General features: G+C 35.7%; 1 protein-coding gene across 2 annotated transcripts in view; it reads right to left on the bottom strand.

Moving 5' to 3' along the window:
- LMBRD1 (LMBR1 domain containing 1) overlaps positions 1–19,057 on the bottom strand; it is a 134,373-nt gene that overhangs the window by 69,484 nt on the left and 45,832 nt on the right. For both annotated transcript variants that reach the window (XM_059400176.1, XM_059400177.1), the window contains 2 exons: positions 18,250–18,338; positions 15,194–15,267 (listed from right to left, as the gene is read on the bottom strand). In XM_059400176.1, coding sequence (XP_059256159.1) covers positions 15,194–15,267; positions 18,250–18,338 — 163 coding nt within the window. The remainder of the gene's footprint in view (positions 1–15,193; positions 15,268–18,249; positions 18,339–19,057) is intronic.

Raw genomic sequence — 19,057 nt, 5'->3', positions numbered from 1 at the left:
CAGCTCTGCAGTATAATTTGAAATCAGGCAGCATGATTCCTCCAGCTTTGTTCTTCTTTCTCAAGATTGCTTTGGCTCTTTGGGGCTTCACCAAAATTTTAGGATTATTTGTTCTAGTTTTGTGAAAAATGCCGTTGGCATATTGAGAGGGATTACACAGATTCTGTAGATTGCTTTGAGTAGTATGAACACTTTAACAATATTCATTTTTCCAATCCATGAGCACGGTTTATCTTTCCATTTTGAGGGTTGCCTTCAATTTCTTTCCTCAGGGTATAGATCTTTCACCCCCTTGGTTAAATTTATTCCTAGGTATTTTGTCCTTTTTGATACATCTGTAGATGGGATTCTTAATCTCTCTGCTACTTTGTTATTAGTGAATAGAAATGCAACAGATTTCTGTATATTAATTTTATATCCCCCAACTTCACTGAATTCATTTAGTAGTTCCAGTAGTTTTTTGATGGTCTTTAGGATTTACTCCATATAGTATCATGTCATCGACAAATAGTGAAAGTTTTACTTCTTTTCAGTTTGGAGGCCTTTTCTTTTCCTTGCCTGCCAGCAGTCACTAGGACTTCCAATATTATGTTAAATTAAGATGGCACGAGTGTGCATTCTTGTCTTGTTCCTAATCTTAGAGAAAAAACTTTCAGCTTTTTACCATTGAATGTGATGTCAGCTGTGGGTCTGTCATATACGGGCTTCATTAATGTCATACACAGCCTTCACTATGTTAAGGAATGTTCCGTTTATACCCATTTTGTTGAGAGTTTTTATCATAAACAAACATTGAATTATGTCAACAGTTTGTCTGCATCTATTGAGATGATCATATGATTTTCATCATATATTTTGTTAGTGAAGTGTATCACATTGATTGATTTGCAAATGTTAAACCATCCTTATATCCCTGAAATAAATCTCACTTGGTGATGGTGTACGATCCTTTTCATGTATTGCTTTGGTTTCTTGAGAATTTTAGCATCTGTGTTCATCAGGGTATTTGCCTATATTTTTTTCTGCAGTGTCTTTGTCTGGTTTTATTAATAGGGTAATGCTGGCCTCATAAAATGAGTTTGGAAGTGTTCCCTCCTCTTCAATTTTTTGTAATAGTTTCAGGCAGATAAGGTATTAACTCTTCTTTAAATTGTGGTAAAATATATGTGTGAAGCCATCTACATCTCGCCTTTTATTTCTTGGAGTTTTTGGTAGATGACTCCGTTTCATCTTCAGAGTTTATATTCTTCATGGTCAATTTTAGAAGATTGTTGTTTCTAGAAATTTATCCGACTCTTCAAGGTTGACTAATTTGTTGGCATATAATTATTTATAGTATTTTATGATCCTTTTAATGTTACCAGTTGTAACTTCTTTTTCATTTCAGATTTGATTTTATTTGGGTTTTTTCATTTCAGATGACTTATTTTATTTTTTTATGAGTCTGGCTAAAGGTCTGTCAATTTTGTTTATCATTTCAAAGAACCAGCTCTTTGTTTCATTGATCTTCTCTGTTGTTTTTTGTTCCTATTTATTTCTACTCTGATCTTTATTCTTTCTTTCCCTCTACTAACTCTGGGGTTGTTTGTTCTTCTTTAGTTCTTTTATGTACATTGTTAATGTCACATTTTTCTTGTTGCTTGAGGTAGGCTTGATTGTTATGAACTTGCCTCTTAGACCTGCTTTTGCTGCATCCTAGAGATTTTGGAATGTTGTGTTTCATTTTCATTTGTCTCAAGGTACTTTTAGATTTCCTCTTTGATTCCCTTGCTGACCCACTGGTTGTTTAACAACATGTTGTTTAGCTTCCACATATTACTGTTTGTATGTTTATTTATTTGACAGAGAGAGACAGAAGTACAGGGAGTAGGAGAAGAAGGCTTCCCACCAACCAGGGGGCCTGATGCGAGGCTCGATCCCAGGACTCTGGGATCATGACCTGAGCGGAAGGCAGATGCTTAACAAGTGAGCGACCCAGGTGCCCCACGTGTTACTGTCCCCCCAACCCAGTTTTCTTCTAAGATGTAACTGATTTATAGTTTCATAGCATTGAGGTTGGAAAGATACTTGATATGATTTCAATCTTCTTAAATTTACTGAAATTCGTTTTATGGCATAACATATGAACTATCCTAGACATGCGTATTTGAAAAGAATGTGTATATTGCTGTTTTAGGATAGAATGTTCTACACGTATCAAAGTCCATCTAGTCTAAAATGACACTTAAAGCCAATGTTTCCTTATTGATTTTGTCTGGATGGCCAATTCATTGATCCAAGAGAGTATTAAAATCCACTACTATTACTATATTGCTATTTCTCCTTTTATTTCTGTTACTATCTACCATTTATATTTAGGTACCCCAAATTGGGTACATAAACAATTAAAATGCTATATCCTCTAGACTGAGACCTTTATTAATATGTAATGCCCTTCTTTGTTTTTCTTATCATCTTGGTTTTGTTAAAGTCTATTTTGTCGGATAGAAGTGTTATTACCCCAGCTTTCTTTCCGTTTCCATGGTATATCTTTTTTCCATCCCTTCATTTTCAATCTGTGTGGGTCGTTACATTTGAAGTAAATCTCTTACAAGCAGCATGTAGAAGGATCCTGGTTTGTTTGTTTTTTTTAATCCATTCAATCACCTACATCTTTTGATTGGAGAACGTAGTCCATTTAAAGCAATTATTGAGGGCACTTAGATGGCTCAGTTGGTTAAGCATCTGCCTTCAGCTCAGGTCATGATCTTGGGGGGGAACGGAGTCCTGCATCAAGCTGCCTACAGAGAGCCTGCTTCTCCCTCTGCTTCTACCCTTCCTCCCCACTCTAGCTCTCTCTCACTCTATCTCAAATAAATATGTAAATCTTTAAAAAATAAAAATTATTGACAGGTATGTATTATTTTGCTAATTGTTTTCTAATTTTGTGGTTTCTCTTTGTTCCTTTCTTTCCTATTCCCTGTGGTTAGACTTGTTTTATTTAGTGTTTAGTTTCCTTTCTCTTTTCATTTTGTAGATTTCCTACAAGTTTTTTTTTTTTGTGGTTAATGTATGGTTCATATAGAATATCTCATGTAAATAAAATCTCTTTTAAGTTGAAAGCAAGTTAATTTGGAATACATCCCAAAGCTTTACAGATTTACTTCCCCTATCCACATTCTGTATTTTTGAAAACACATTTTACATCTTATTTTATGTATCCCTTCACTGATTATATAGATATTTTAGAAAGAAAGCATGCATGTGCACGTGTTTAAGGGGAGGGGCAGAGGAAGAAGGAGACAGAGAATCTCAAGCACATGCCCATTGAGCACAGAGCCCAATGTAGGGTTCAATCTTATGACATAAGCTCAAATCAAGAGTCAACTAACTGAGCCACCCAGGCACCTAATTATATTTTTAATTTTACTATTCTTGTCTTTAACCCTTCATACTTTAGGGGCAATGAATTCCCTCAGCTTTTGCTTATATGGGGAAACTATTACCTCTCCTTCAATTCTAAATGATAATCTTGCCAGGTAGAAAATTCTTGGGTGGCAGTTTTTCCCTTTCAGCTCTTTAAATATGTTATGCTTCATAAATAAATGTTAGTTATGCCACTCCCTTGTCTGGCCTATAAAGTTTCTGCTAAAAAATCTGCTGATGGCATTAGAGTTTCCCCTGTATGTAATATGTTGCTTTTCTCTTGCTGTTTTTAAGATCCTCTCTTTATGCTTACCTTTTACCATTTTAATTACAATGTGTCTGAGATTGTTTCTTGTTGAGCTCATCTTGTTTGGAACTCCCAGGGCTTCCAGAACCTGGATGTGTTTTCTTCTCCAGATTATGTAAGTTTTCAGCCATTATTTCTTCAAATAATTTTTCTAGCCCTTTCCCTCTTTTACCCCTCTGAGAACTTTTATTGTTACTCCACTTGATGTAGTTCCTGAGGTCCCTTAAGTTGTCTTCACTTTTAATTCTTTTCATTTTGCTTCTCTGTCTAGATGTCTCCCATTACTTTGTCTTCAAGCTTTGCCTTCATGCTCCTGTTTTACCATTTCTGCTACTGAATCCCTCTACTGTATTTTTCAGTTCTGTTATAATTTCTATTTGATACTTTCTTGTATTTTCTCTGGCTCTGCCAAGGTTCTTGTGTTCATCCACTCTCCCACCAACATTACTAAGTATCTTCATGACTATTACTTGAATTCTTTATCAGGTAGGTTGCTATCTCCCTTTCATTAAAGTTTTTTCATGGAGATTTGCCTTATTTTTTGGTTTGGAACGTATTCTTTGATCTCCTCATTTTGCCTCTCTGTATATTAAGTGAAATTGCTACCTCCCTCAGTCTTGAAGGGGTGGTCTTGTTTAACAGCTGGTTCATATAGGCCATTAGAGCAATCTCCCTTGGCCATCAGAGCCAGACACTTCATATGGGCAACCACTCTATGGGCTACATGTGCCCACCAGTTGTGATACAGCCAGCACTATTGTACGGAGAGGTCAGGGCTCAGGGCATTCACCCTGCCCAGTTGTGGCTCAGACACTGTGCAGGTAGAGTGGGGTTCTAGCTGCTTGCCCATCACAGTTATGGCTCAGTCTCTATGCTGATTAGGTGGGGCTTAGGGTGTCCCTGGAAGCTAATTACAGCTTACCTGCTGCTAGGGAAGGACGCGACTCTGGCACTTACCAACCAAGTTGTATCCCATATGTGACACAGGGAAGGTGGGACTCAGGTCACTGGACCAACTGGTTTGGGGCTTGGGTGCTGCACAGTGAGGGTGGGGTTCAGTGCACTTTCCCAGACCAGTTACAACTTGGTTCTCTGCATAGGCTGGGCAGGGTTTAGTGCAGCCACCTGGACTCATTGCAGCTTGGTTGATACACAGGAGAAGTAGGGATCAGGGTGCTCATCTGACCCATTTGCAGCCCAATCGCTGAGTGAGGAGAATAGGGCTCAGAACACGAGCCTGGCCCTTTGTAGCTGGGGTGCTGTGTGGCGTGGGTGCTTGCCAGCTAGGTTAAGTTTTAAGTGGGCAGAATATGTCCTCTAGTGCTTGCATATTAGAGGGAGAGCACTAGAAATGGCACTCATCTGCTCTGTCACCAGCAAGTTAGAATGACATTCCAAAAATGAACTCTACCAATGCTTCTATCACCAGACAAAGCATCTATAGGTCCCTGCCTTTGCCACAGCCTCCTTAAAATTAGTTAGTGGTTCTCCCTCATTTACAGGGTAGGAACTTTTCAATTTGTGGCTTTTGTGCTGATCTCAGGGAGAGCAGGTTTGTATACAAGCCACAGCAGTATCTCTGTTACCTATCTTTCTATGATTCTCCCTCTCTTAACTCCCCATTGATTTTCAAAACCAGATGTTTGTGGGGGGTCATCTTTCCAGTGCTAGCCCCTACAGTCAAGATGCCTGATGAGGGGCACAATCTCCTTACTCCTCAAAGAAAGTTCCTTATTATGGGATACTTCCTGATTATGGGGTCACCTGGGATGGGGTTGAGGGTGAGACCATGTCTTTGACTTGCCTACACTACTTGATTTGTCTCTTTTGTCTTTTGTCGTGGAGGTGCTGTTCTTCAAGTTCTCAGGTGGTTTTCAGAGAAAATTTATTCCAGGTATAGCTGTAAGTTTATTGTGTCCATGGGAGGTGAGTTCAGAGTCTTCTTATGCCACTATCTTGAAACTCCCTCCGTGGCTTTTTTTTGTTTTGTTTATTTTTCATTTTATTTTTATTTTTTATTTTTTTTAAAGATTTTATTTATTTATTTATTTGACAGACAGAGATCACAAGCAGGCAGAAAGGCAGGCAGAGAGAGAGAAGAGGAAGCAGGCTCCCTGCAGAGCAGACAGCCCAATGTGGGGCTCGATCCCAGGACGCTGGGATCATGACCTGAGCCGAAGGCAGAGGCTTTAACCCACTGAGCCACCCAGTGGCTCCTGTTTTGTTTTTTAATTAAGGAAGAATATGAGCAAAGAACATGACCAAAAAGAAATCCCAGAAATCAATTAGTTCTATCACATAATATCAACTGTTTATGGCACAATATAACTAGATAATTAATTATGAACTTATTACCCAATATTCAAATCCTTTTATTTTATAATGAAGAAATACCTTAAAATCTTGTATTTTACATATTATTAAAACCTAAGTTAATGTTCTCATGATTTCCCCATCATCTCCCCTCCTTCCCGCCTCCCCTGCTGAAAAAATAGAAAAGATTCTGTTTCATATTAGAAGAAAATTTAATTTAGAGTAATTTTCTTGTAATTAATCAATTCTTATCACTTTATGCTTGTAATGACCTTGGTAAGGTATAAAAAGGAAAGAATACAAAATATCATAGCCTTAAAACACTGAAAACGTAAATAAAAAAGCCTATGGGAGCCAAAGTATCCCACAGCTCTTCTAACCTTTCCTTACCGAGCTTTCCTAATGCAATTATCATTTGACCTATTTGTTTCTTCTAGTAGTTCCACAACTTTCTAAAACATTGAAAAAGAAACATAAAACTTGAAGACTCTGATAAATATGCAGTATTTACATAATAATTATTTACCAATCATCCACAGTCATATATGATTTTAACACACCTATGTTGTATTAAACCGAATTCCAAAGCAAAAATATTTTGCTAACCACAGTTTATATCCAAATAAATCCCCTGTCCTCTCAAACACCCCCAACCACCTTATTTTACCCCAATGCTTATTTAGATGGATTTGGTCCTTAAGTAAAGAACCTCAGTGTTCAATATTATTTCCCAAGGAATCTTTTGCTCTAGTCAATATCAATAATGTGGCCCTTATTTAGAGTCTACTGTCAAACACAAGGTCATCTAAATTCTTCCTAGTTTGCTGCTCTCACTTTCTATAAATCCATCTTCTACACTGTTTCCAAAGTAATCTTTAGTGCCCACGTTAGATTATGTCACTCCTGTAATTAACATCCATTAAGATCTCCAGGACTAACTAGAATAGTTTTTTTTTTTTTAAAGATTTTATTTATTTATTTGACAGAGAGAGAGATCACAAATAGGCAGAGAGACAGACAGAGAGAGAGATGAGGAGAAGCAGGCTCCCTGCTGAGCAGAGAGCCCAATGCGGGACTCGATCCCAGGCCCCTGGGATCATGACCTGAGCCGAAGGCAGAGGTTTAACCCACTGAGCCACCCAGGCGCCCCCTAGAATAGTTTTTTAAAGTACCCTGGGAGACATCCTAGATTTGGAATAGATGACTTTAAGGCCACTACAGGAGGTAAGAAGACAGGTAGCCACACAGGGATCTGCTACTACTTCAACCAGTGCAGTTCTATGTTGTACATCTAACATTTTAGTGTATCAGAATTTTAGGTAAGGTTGTTCAAGAGTTTTTTTGTTATTTTCTCTGTGAGAGGTAGAATTACGGGTCTTATGAACAGACTGCAATTATCTAATCCTGGCATACAAAACCTTCAAAACCTGACCCCTACCAAACTCATCTCATGTCTCACACCTCTAAATTGTTCAATGTTCTTAAAACACTCTGGTTTTATACTACTTCTGGCTTTGTCCAGTTTCCACACTTTAGTACATGTAGTGCCTTCAACTAGAATGCCTAACTTCTCAACCCTATTTCTTCAGCAAATTTCAGTGTCTTTCAGGTCTAAACTTAATTACACCATGTCTGAGAAATATGTCTTGACTTGTAAATGTGCCTTGCTTATAACTCAATTATAGTACAAACGCCGTATTGGTCTGCACATTTGCTTCATCGCTAGATCTGACAAACTTGGCTAATCAGAATCACTCAGAAAATTCTTAAAAACACAGATTCCTCAGCCAGACTAGTAACAAGTGCAGTAAACTATTTGGGATATAAAAACTAGGTCTTAATTATTTTTTCTCCTTCTTTTTCTCCTAATAATAATAAACCAAAAATTGTTTTAAAAAAGAAATCTTAATCTTTCCTTACATGAAATTTATGTATTTATTAGAAGAGCTGAACTAAATTCTGAAATAATATAAAAATCTTAGGAAATAAAGACATATCCTTGGTAACACCATGTGGTAATATGGGACCAGAATACATATCTTCTTGTGAACTTTTAAGTCTGAAAAGAACAGTAAAAGAAAGCTGTCATTGTTTTGGATTATGTACCCTTTAGCGTTTTTTTTTTTTTTTTTTGGACTGCGTGTTTAAGTTTTAAGGATTAACAGGAAATTTAACTGTAATATTTAGATTATGATAAAACTAACATAAAACATTACATAACACATTTAATCATTATAACCCAAGGTCTTTAAATAATAATCTTCTGAATTTAGCCTCAGACTTCTTTGAAAAAAAAAATTGAATAAAAAAGCCATCCTTTTCAGAAACAAAACTTTTATTGCTTACTACTGCCCTCTAGTGAATTATCAAAAAATCAACAAGGCTAAAGATAATACATCCTTCAAAATGCTTCTAGGTTGGTTATAATTGCCTCCAACTTTATTTGTTCAAGTTCCAAAAATAAATCACCTTATGTATTAAAACCTAAAATGTTTGAATGAATACACATAAATATTTGAAAGAATACATACAGACTACAAACACTTTTAAGATAATTTTTTAAAAATATTTTATTTGTCAGAGAGCACAAACATTGGGGGAATAGCAGGCAGAGGAACAAGCAGGCTCTCCACTGAGTAAGGAGTCCAATGTGGGGCTCTATCCCAGGACCCTGGGATCATGACCTGAGCTGAAGCCAGATGCTTACCATAATGACCCACCCAGGTGTCCCAACATTTCTAATACCTTCTTACACTGCCCAGTTTAGAACAGCACCTTTTCCCTATGTAACTCTCTAATATCTAGAATAATAATTTCCAACCTGTGATCCTTGGATTACTGTAAAGGTTCAACATCAAGTACTACTTATACACTGCATAAATGTCTAGCATATATTTGTTATACCTATTATTCAAGGATATGTATGAGCTTATGACTAATGAAACAATTCATTACACATACTCAATTAAGATTTCTCCTTTAGGGGTGCCTCGGCCGCTCAGTTGTTAGGCTTCTGACTTCGGCTCAGGTCATGATCCCAGGGTCCTGGGATTGAGCCCATGGGGCTCCCTGCTTGGTGGGAAGACTGCTTCTCCCTCTCTCATTCCCCACTCCCTTTCTCCCTCCTTGTATTCCCCCCCTCCCCGCCAGTCAAATAAATAAATAAAATCTTAAAAAAAAAAAATTCTCCTTCAATTATTCATTGACTCCAAGACACCTATATATTTTCTCACATTTAACACTGGATGCATCTTATAATCATCGGCTACAAAGAAGTCCTCATTGCAGTCATTACCTGCATGGTCACAAATTTGGTCACAGCTGGTTACATTATAGCTACTTCTCTATTTGAGTTACATGCATTCTTGCTACCACTACTGAGTTTAACTGCCACTTAAAATGTCTTTAAGATATTACTGTTGATGTGACATTGAAACAAAAAGTTAATGTGCAAGGAGAAAGAGAACAAAGGAGCCAACAGTGAAACAAATATTTATTGAAACAAGGAGCAGGGACACCTGGGTGGCTCAGTGGGTTAAGCATTTGATTCTTGGTTTCGGCTCATGAGAACGAGCCTGCATGAGGATCCGCACTGAGCATGGAGTCTGTTTGAGGTTCTCTCTCCCTCTCTGCCCCTCCCACATGTGCCTGCTCTTGCTCTCTTTCTCTCTCAAAATAAATACACAGATCTTTAAAAATAAAAAAGCATAATTCCATATTTTCTTACAAACCAACAACCAAGTGCTTTATGAGCTTAAAGGAACATACCCAAATTAAAAGCCATTTCCATTTGCCCCTCACATGGCAAGACAAGAAACAACAAAAACAGCTTAGAGTTAACAGTGGGTATGTTAGCAGCTTCAAAGAAAATTCCAGAGACCAGTGGAAGACTTAAGAAATGCTGCATCATCAATTCTCTTGAAAGCATAAAAGAAATAATCTTATAAAATAAAACATGGACATGAATAACTCATTTTAAAAAGTGATTCGGAAGGCTCAGATTGCAAACGTGAAGTTTTAAGGTACATTTTTCCAATTTATTTCACTTATATGTTCTTTATTATGTATGGAGAATGATATTTTTTAAAGTATTTATATAAGTCAAAAAATTAAGAAACAGATTTATGTGTATAAAAAACTCACATTAAGTATAAAACAAGAATTATAAATGATAAGAAAGAATAGGCAAATACCTCTAACAATCAGTAGCACAGATTCAATGAAACAGTACCACATGGAAGGCTGAAAAATGACTTTTGAAGAGCATTTCTCTCTTCAAAGACTACTAAAAACCGGGCGCCTGGGTGGCTCAGTGGGTTAAGCCACTGCCTTCGGCTCAGGTCATGATCTCAGGGTCCTGGGATCGAGTCCCGCATTGGGCTCTCTGCTCAGCAGGGAGCCTGCTTCCCTCTCCCTCTCTCTCTCTGCCTGCCTCTCCATCTACTTGTGATTTCTCTCTGTCAAATAAATAAATAAAATCTTTAAAAAAAAAAAAAAAGACTACTAAAAACCAATGCTCTATTTCTATTTCCGAATCCTTAATTTACCACTGTAATTTTCTTTAATTACTTCATATTTTACATTAAATGTATATAGATTAGCATAATGTCATATGTGTAATATGTGTGTGCATATAAATATACATGTATATATATATTTTTTAAAGATTTTATTTATTTATTTGACAGGAAGAGAGATCACAAGTAGGCAGAGAGGCAGGCAGAGAGAGAGGGGGAAGCAGGCTCCTTGCTGAGCAGAGAGCCCGATGTGGGCCTTGATCCCAGGACCCTGAGATCATGACCTGAGCCGAAGGCAGAGGCTTAACCCACTGAGCCACCCAGGCGCCCTACATGTGTATATGGACCATATGACATGATCAAGTTTTCACTGATATGTGTATATAATAAAAAGTTCAGTCGTCACTGTTTCTACAGGTACTTCATTTGTCCATAGGCTACATTTTGTATGAAAGTATCATTATTCAACATTTCCCCACTTGGTGGCACCAAAAAATTAAATTATCTACATAAATATTTGTGTCCAGAGGTTTCATTTTTTTAATTAAAAAAATAACATTCCCTTTCAATTTAAGATGAGAACAATAGGCAAGCTGTATGTTTTTTGACATTCTTCTAATATTAAGTGCCTAATTATTAGGTTATTCCTTAAGACATGGTAGAGTAGATACAATCCTGGTAAAATTTAAATAATCAACTAGTTTCTAAACCAAACAATAATGGGTAGCTAAGAAAATCACACTCTACCAACACATTACAAAAACTTTTCTGGTCTCAATACTAACAGTTACAGGGTCTATAGTAGACTTTACCTTTAATAATTAGTTCTTTGCCCTCAGGGTCAAAGTACTCTAAGTATTAACTTCCCACTTTGGGAACTTTAATTAATATTAATCCCTTGGACAGCCTGCATGGCTCAGTTGATTAAGCATTCAACTCTTGATTTCAGCTTAGGTCAGGATCTCAGGGTCGTGAGACTGAGCCCTGTTTAGGCTCAACACTAAGGGTGGAGCCTGCTTAAGATACCCTCTCTCCATCTCCCTCTACTCCTTCTCCTGCTTGCATGCATATTCTCTCGTGAAGTGAAAGGAAGTAAAATAAAATAAAGTAAAATAAATAAATCTCTTCTACTTTCCAAGAATATATACTATGCCCTCTTTCCATGTTCCACCATATGAAAAACTCAATTCTCAAGCTTTTCCATAACAAGTTAGGACAAAACTTTGTATCTGCAAGCAAATATGATAATTAGTACTATTAACCACCTCTCTATAATAAAACCACCTATCTATAAACAGCTGATTTTCAACTAGCTTTTTAAATAAAGTTTGAGTATTAATGGCCCATTTTTACAGATGGGGAAGCTAAGTTCAGATATTAGATTTTATATAAAGACTTTCACTCATAACTAGTGCTCAAGTATAAATGCCATGCTCTCCCCTTAAACAGGGTCTCCTCTATACACAGTAGATAGTAAAACTGGACAGACTGGTTTGGTAGCAAAACATTCTTCCACTGAGTTCTGACATAAATGATGTCTGTCTGTCTCTTCCCTCCCCCAAGTAACTACCACCCAACTTTCAATACCTCCTTTGATTTACTCATCTTTTCATAAACCACCTTCTCAACGATCATGATACAACTGCTATTAGCATCTGGTTTTACTTTCACTACAAGATGTGGAAAGAGCTGTAAATTATAGTTTACCATACTAAACTGTGAATATTCAACAATCTGAGCTACTATTGACTGCTGGGTGACCAATAAATTCCAAGACCTGGTAAATTTCTAAATTAAATCCTCACAGTCTTATTAAACATTATTCGCAGTTTGGAAATGAGTAAATTTAGACAGTAAAGTTCAAAAGATGCATAGATTTAAAAAGAATCTACATATAAGACTCTCTACCAAGGATCACATTTTATTGCTTATGCTACTTAAAGAAAAAATATAACTCTTAGATAGTATGACCTGACTATGCTGTTAAATTGGACCCTCTTACCACCCCCCCCCCAAGCTTAGATCTTAAGGGACCCCTTCCTACCTATTCAGCATACTTTCTATGTCTTTTAGCTTCCCAACCTGGGCCCCATCATAAAGTCCTCTGCATTCTAAAAAGGTAAAGTTCTTCTAAGGATATCTTAACTAAGTTGGTATGACTATTTTATTTGGTTTGATTATTTAAATGATAACTTTCAGTTTGGAGTTAGAGTAATATAAAATACTAGTTCAAAATATTTACTTTACAGTAATATCATTCCTACAGGGAAGCTCTCTTTCAAAGAATTTTAATAATTTCACAGATTTTTCCCACTCCCACTCATCACTGCCACAGCTTATGTAATTCAGAGCCACCAGAGTAATAGTGTTAAAATGTTAGACAGATCTTACTATTTCTCCTTTTAAAACCTTCCAATGGTTTCTAATAGCAATCAAAATAAAATTCAAAATTCTAACCATGGTGCATAATCCTCTACATAACTTGGCCTCTGGCTATTTCTCATCTAAATCTCAGCCATCTCTCCCCTGGTTAACTGAATTCCAGCCACACCGGCTTTGCCTCTTTGCTCTTACCTGAACACAGCATACATGTGCCTATCTCAGGATTTCTGCTTATTCTTGCTTCATGGCTGGCTCAGTCACTTTACTCAGGTCTCTGTCAAGTGTTAGAGTCACTTGACAGTCACTCCTGACCTTTATAGTAGAACCAGCTTCCAGTAGAACCAGTTCCAGTAGAACCAGCTGCCTTATTTTTTTCATAGCAAATACCATTTGACTACTGGAAGACAATCTTCCATGGGTCTCTCATTTTTGCACACCTTGCAAACCAGGCATAAATGCTCGTTTTTTTCTTTACTATCTTTTCAAGGATGTTTATATAGCCAAATAGCCTCGGAAAACAAAGACTGCATCTTCCTCTGGAGCAAAGGGCAAGTAGACTTACTGTCCATTATAAAAGATTTACCTTCCCTAAGTTCAAAGTTCCTCTTCTATATGAGAGTATCATCTGGTGTGCCTCACACTGCCTCATTGGCACTGAAACTCAGGAAACCAGCTAATCAAGAAAATGCTAATGGTATGGCTATTGTTATTGCTGTAATATAAAAGTCTTCGTCTTTGACTCAGAAGTCTTGCATTTATAGCCAACATCCACTGAACTATAGCAGGCTACATATAAGTTAAAATCTTAGATTTTAGACCCTTCAAAGTTCTTGATGTTGACTTTACATATTGGTTTCCTCTTTTTCCATTTGTTTCTCCTGACTAATCTTTTATCAACTGTTATATACTCATTTTCCTATAATTTTCAAAGCACTTTTACACAGTATCATTTGACCTTCAAAAATCTCTAAGAGGCATTTTTTAAATCTCATTTAATGGGAAATACACTGACCCAGGAAGGTTAAAAAAAACATGCAGAATTACCTTACCACATCAATCACAGAACAGCAATTAGAGAACAGGTTGAACTCCTAATTTGTTGTTAATTTCTGACTGTTTCTTACAAGACAAGGAGGGTATCTGGGTGGCTCAGTTAGTTAAGTCATGATCTCAGGATGGTGGGATCAAGCCCTGTGTGGACTCATGCTGAGGAAGGAGCCTGCTCAGGATTCTCTCTTCCTCCCTCTACCCATCACCCTGCTCACACCCTCTCTCCAAAAAGGGAAAAAAAAAGAAAAGACCAATAAATAAGATAGCACACATATATTCTGTAAGACGGAAGGATAATTATCCACTAATAGTAGGACAAATTCCTTATGTAGTAATCCATGAAAAAAAGAGCAATAAAGAAAACAGATGATCCAAATAAACACCTGACAGATATTAAAATGCATGTATTTTAGACTGCTTTTATTCTAAATGATGATCCTTGAATAATTAAGTAACAAAATTAGATTCTGCTATCACACTAAAAGCCCATTTCTTTCATGTCTAAAGACAGATATATCAGAACAATATCCAAAAATGTTTTCTTTGTAACCAGTATTTCCCATTTCCGCAAGAATTAAGAATTCTGTATACAAAATTAATCTGAAAAGATTCTAGATAACTTAAAGCTTCCTACACCACTCTCTTTCAAGAGGTAAGAAGCACTTATTGTTGGTTTTTCCTCTGTAATTTAAGCAAAAAATTCAAAAAGTAGACTGTACATAGTTTGGCAGGCTATAACTCATACCTTACTATCTCCAGAAAGATTAAAAAAAAAAAAAAAAAGAAAGGCAGTTTCTCAGAGAATAAGATTAGATTCTATATGCTAAGGAATTATTTTATTATATAACATATCTAACTTTAAAAACTCCATATACCCAAGTAGGATGAATCTACTACATCAGTAATAGATAGTGATCTACATTTCAGAGCTTATAAATCACTAAATCTACTAATGCATAATATATAACCATCTTCAAGGTTCACAAGTTATAAAGTGTTTCTGAATATTAAATTTTAAAAATATAGATAAAATTATTGTGACTAAGTAGTTAAAAATTTACCCTCCTCTTCAATAAAGAAAACTTAAGAAAATGAAGAAGCAAAGCACTAAAATATTAAAGAGGAAAATATAATTAATTGAGTACATGACTAAGGTAAAATGAAATTGCTTCATAAAGTAATTTCTTAAATTTAACTCAATTATCGCCATTACACTTACTGTGTAAGTTATAGCTGCCAACATTCCAATCAAGGTCAGAGAACTAATAGAAAATGACAATGCAGCTAAACCATCTGCAAAGGAAGCAGAACTTTGTTAAAAATGTACACATATACTATTAAAATGTTTATATTTAAAAAATCAATATAAAGATATAAAAACTGGGTTTCTTACACATTCTGAAGGAAAAAACCTAATGTGTATTCCTCATCTTTGAAGTACCAACTCCAAGTGGAGAAAATCTCCACACCCAACATGGGGCTTGAACCCCCAACCCTGAGATCAAGAATTACATGCTTTATTGACTGAGCTAGCGAGGTGGCCTGAGAAAAGAGTTTTGGGGCTTTTTTTTTTTTTAAGATTTTATTTATTTATTTGACAGAGATCACAAGTAGGCAGAGAGGCAGGCAGGGCTCGAGAGGAAGGGAAGCAGGCTGCTTGCTGAGCAGAGAGCCTGATGCGGGGCTCAATCCCAGGACCCTGGGATCATGACCTGAGCCGAAGGCAGAGGCTTTTAACACACCAAGCCACCCAGGTGCCCTGAGAAAAGAGTTTTTTAAAGGACTCTTCACAAACTGATTTGCAAAAGATCTTTTGGAGTAAGATTTTTTCTTTCACTTCTTAAAGAGAGAAAAGTATTATCTAATTGTTGAGCCTAAAATGAAATCACAAAAATATTAGATGCTCAAAAGGTGGCAAAAAAACAGTCCTAGACGTTCTGAATGGCAGTTCTTGAGAAATAATATTACATAGGAAAGCCACTGACACTGACTACTTCTCTTCCTTCTGCCATCAATCCTGATACTCCCAGTTTCTTTCTTAATTTTCAAACACGTTTTCAACATACAGTCTAAACTAAAATTTAAAGAATTGACTTCATTCTTTAATTTGAAAAGAGTTAGACTGCCCATCTGGTAGGTAAAAAACAAAACCAAATAAAAAGCAAACACAAAGAGGAAATAAACTCCAACCAAGTACCAACACAGGAATACTATGTTAACAAGTTAGACACAGTCAGGTACCTAAGGGAAGGCCAATAAGTCAGAGGCAAGACTGACACTTTTAAATAATTGGATTATACAAAGAGGCACTTTGAATATTTGAATATTCATAAATGGGAGTAATTCTAATTTGAATATTTGTAAATGGGAGTAATACTAATTTTTTCAGTTTCAATACAGGTCCTACTGAACCTGTTTTGATCTAGTTAAAATGCAGGTCCTGTGGAAACAAATATAATTTTAATTTAATGCATATTAATCTTTAATGAATAACAATAAAATCAGAATTATTTATCTTCTTAAAACTCATGCCTCAGTTTTATGTAACACCTGACACAAGTATACTAATAAACAAATTCATGAACTATGTATGCCTAATTTTTAAGCCTTCATTTCATAAAACTAAAATATTAGATGTTATTAAGTCAAAAACATTCTGATGCTATTATCTTCTTGATTATACCAGAATTATCAACAGAAAGTATTCATAAAACTAGCAGAAGTGCACCTGGGTGACTCAGTTGGTTAAGCAACTGCCTTTGGCTCAGGTCATGTTCTTAGGCTTCTGGGCTGGAGCCTGGTGTTGGGCTTCCTGCTCAGCAGGAGTCTGTTTCTCCCTCCTCCCCGGCTTTCTGCCCCTCCCCCCGCTCATGCACTCTAATAAAACCTCTTAAAAAAAAAAAAAAAAAACTAGGAGAGATCTGGTAGTTAGCTGACAGCAATACATCACAATATCAGAAATAGAAAAATGTGAGAAAATATGCACCCTACAACTGATCTGGAGTATTATGTTAAAATATCTGGCCAGTCAAAAAAGTTAGTGTTACTAATACTAATAAGCGAAATGTGCTCTAGGGTATGGTGTTTAAGATTTGAGATAAAAGAAATAATGCTAAGACTAAAGAGCATGAGATTACAGAAATTAGAAAAATGCTACCTATGTAATTACTAATCCAAGTTATACTAATACTCAAAGACTAGTGTATAATGTTTAAGGCAGAAGAGTAGTTACTCAAGAGACCTGAAGGAGTTAACTATAAGAAAAGAAGCAATGTATTTCTCAGTAACGGGATCAGGAGCATAAATCCTGACAATTCAGTATTAGTACATGCCAGCACTGCTATCCTAGTTCTTGCTAGTATCAGCAAGATATTAATGAACCATGATTTACACAATGAAATCTTAAGTGGAAAGCAAGAAAATTAAGAAGTTGTACAGCAAAGATTCCAAGACTTAATTTAATCATCATTTAATATTGTAACTAGATCAAGAAAAAGAAATGCTGATCAAGACTATATATAGTACTTATTAAAAAGAATAAATACAAAAGCAATAAACATTTTTCAGGTTTATAAAATATTCTAGGTTTCTTAATAAAATTATTACCAAGTTCAAACGCACATGAAATTCTGAGTAATAAGATACACATTCTTATCTGATACCGGTTTCTAATATCAACTGCATTTTTCAATGATTGTGCATCTTTCTATAACCTAACTTCCTGAACCTATTTTTTTCCCTCTAAAAACCTAAGTCACACTAATAAAGTTAAGGAAAACTTCTGGAAAAGCAATTCCAAAATGTGTTGGTGAGGTGTATTTATAATAAAATATTATTTCATTTGTATGAAACATCTGTGACTTATATTCTACATAAAAATGACTTAATGATGATCAAACAGCAATATGTATTCTCTCACTGGCTAAAGATTAAAAATAAAAAACAATATATCAAGCACATTTCTTTAACATATTCTATATAATCCCAAGTGAATTAACAAACATGTAGGAATCATAAAAACCTTCAATGCTAAAATACTTTGAAGATTATATTTTTGTTTCAACTTGGTAAGTATATGAAGAGATTTCCCTACATAATAGCTGGAATTGAATCTTAACAACACAAGGCTCCTAATTTTTCTAGCGCACGTTTAACCACAAGGTAAAAGAACTGTGAGATTAAATTCTTAACATTGTAAAAACAGACTACTCAGAAAAGTCCCAAGAGTCACAAAATATGAACTATTATGAATATTTTTTTAAAAAGAATACTTACGACTACTTCCAAGTTCTTCAAACAGGAACTTCACTTTTTCCCACTCTGTAGAATTTTTGTTATTAGGAACATTCAGAGGAACAAAAGCTCTACAAAAAAGAAAATAAATCTGGTTAATGGCTGTTAAAGATAAAACTTTAAATAAAAGGAAATGGTCTAAAACTCAATTCCTTTTTATTTTATCCTAAAATTTTATTCACTTATTTATTTGAGAGAGAGAACAAGAGAGCAGAAGCAGGGGGAGAAGCAGAGGGAAAGGAAGAAGCAGGCTCCCCACTGAGCAGGAAGCTGATGAGGGGCTGGATCCCAGGACCCTGGGATTATGACCTTAGCCAAAGGCAGATGCTTAACCAACTGAGCCACCCAGGCTCCCCTCTAAAACTCAGTTTCTAATAAATCAATAGATCTATAAGTAATAAATTTCTAATAAATCAATAGATCAATAAATCTAATAGATCAATGGCCCCCACCACATACATACAAATTAACAACCAAATCTGCACATGTACAGAGGGGTTTGATATGTTTCCTACCTATGTGTTTACCATATTATAAATTTCATTTAATAGTTTTATTATTGCATTCAATATAATTAGTTTCCTTTGTGGTCCTACGTATTTTATTTTTTGCATTTAAAATATTTTGAGAAGGAGCCATGGGCTAAAGATGATCTAAAAGGTCCATGGTCCAAAAAACCCAAGAATTTCTATATTAAATTGGAAAAACAGAATATACATATATGTAATGATTTCAATATATTTATATACATGGAAAAGAACAGAAAGGAAATATACCAAAATAAACAGTA

This window comes from Mustela nigripes, chromosome 5 (genome assembly GCF_022355385.1).
Source record: "Mustela nigripes isolate SB6536 chromosome 5, MUSNIG.SB6536, whole genome shotgun sequence".
Classification (NCBI taxonomy): Eukaryota; Metazoa; Chordata; class Mammalia; order Carnivora; family Mustelidae; genus Mustela; species Mustela nigripes.
Note: the sequence above shows the minus strand (reverse complement) of the source record. Positions and strands in the feature narration are given on the sequence as shown.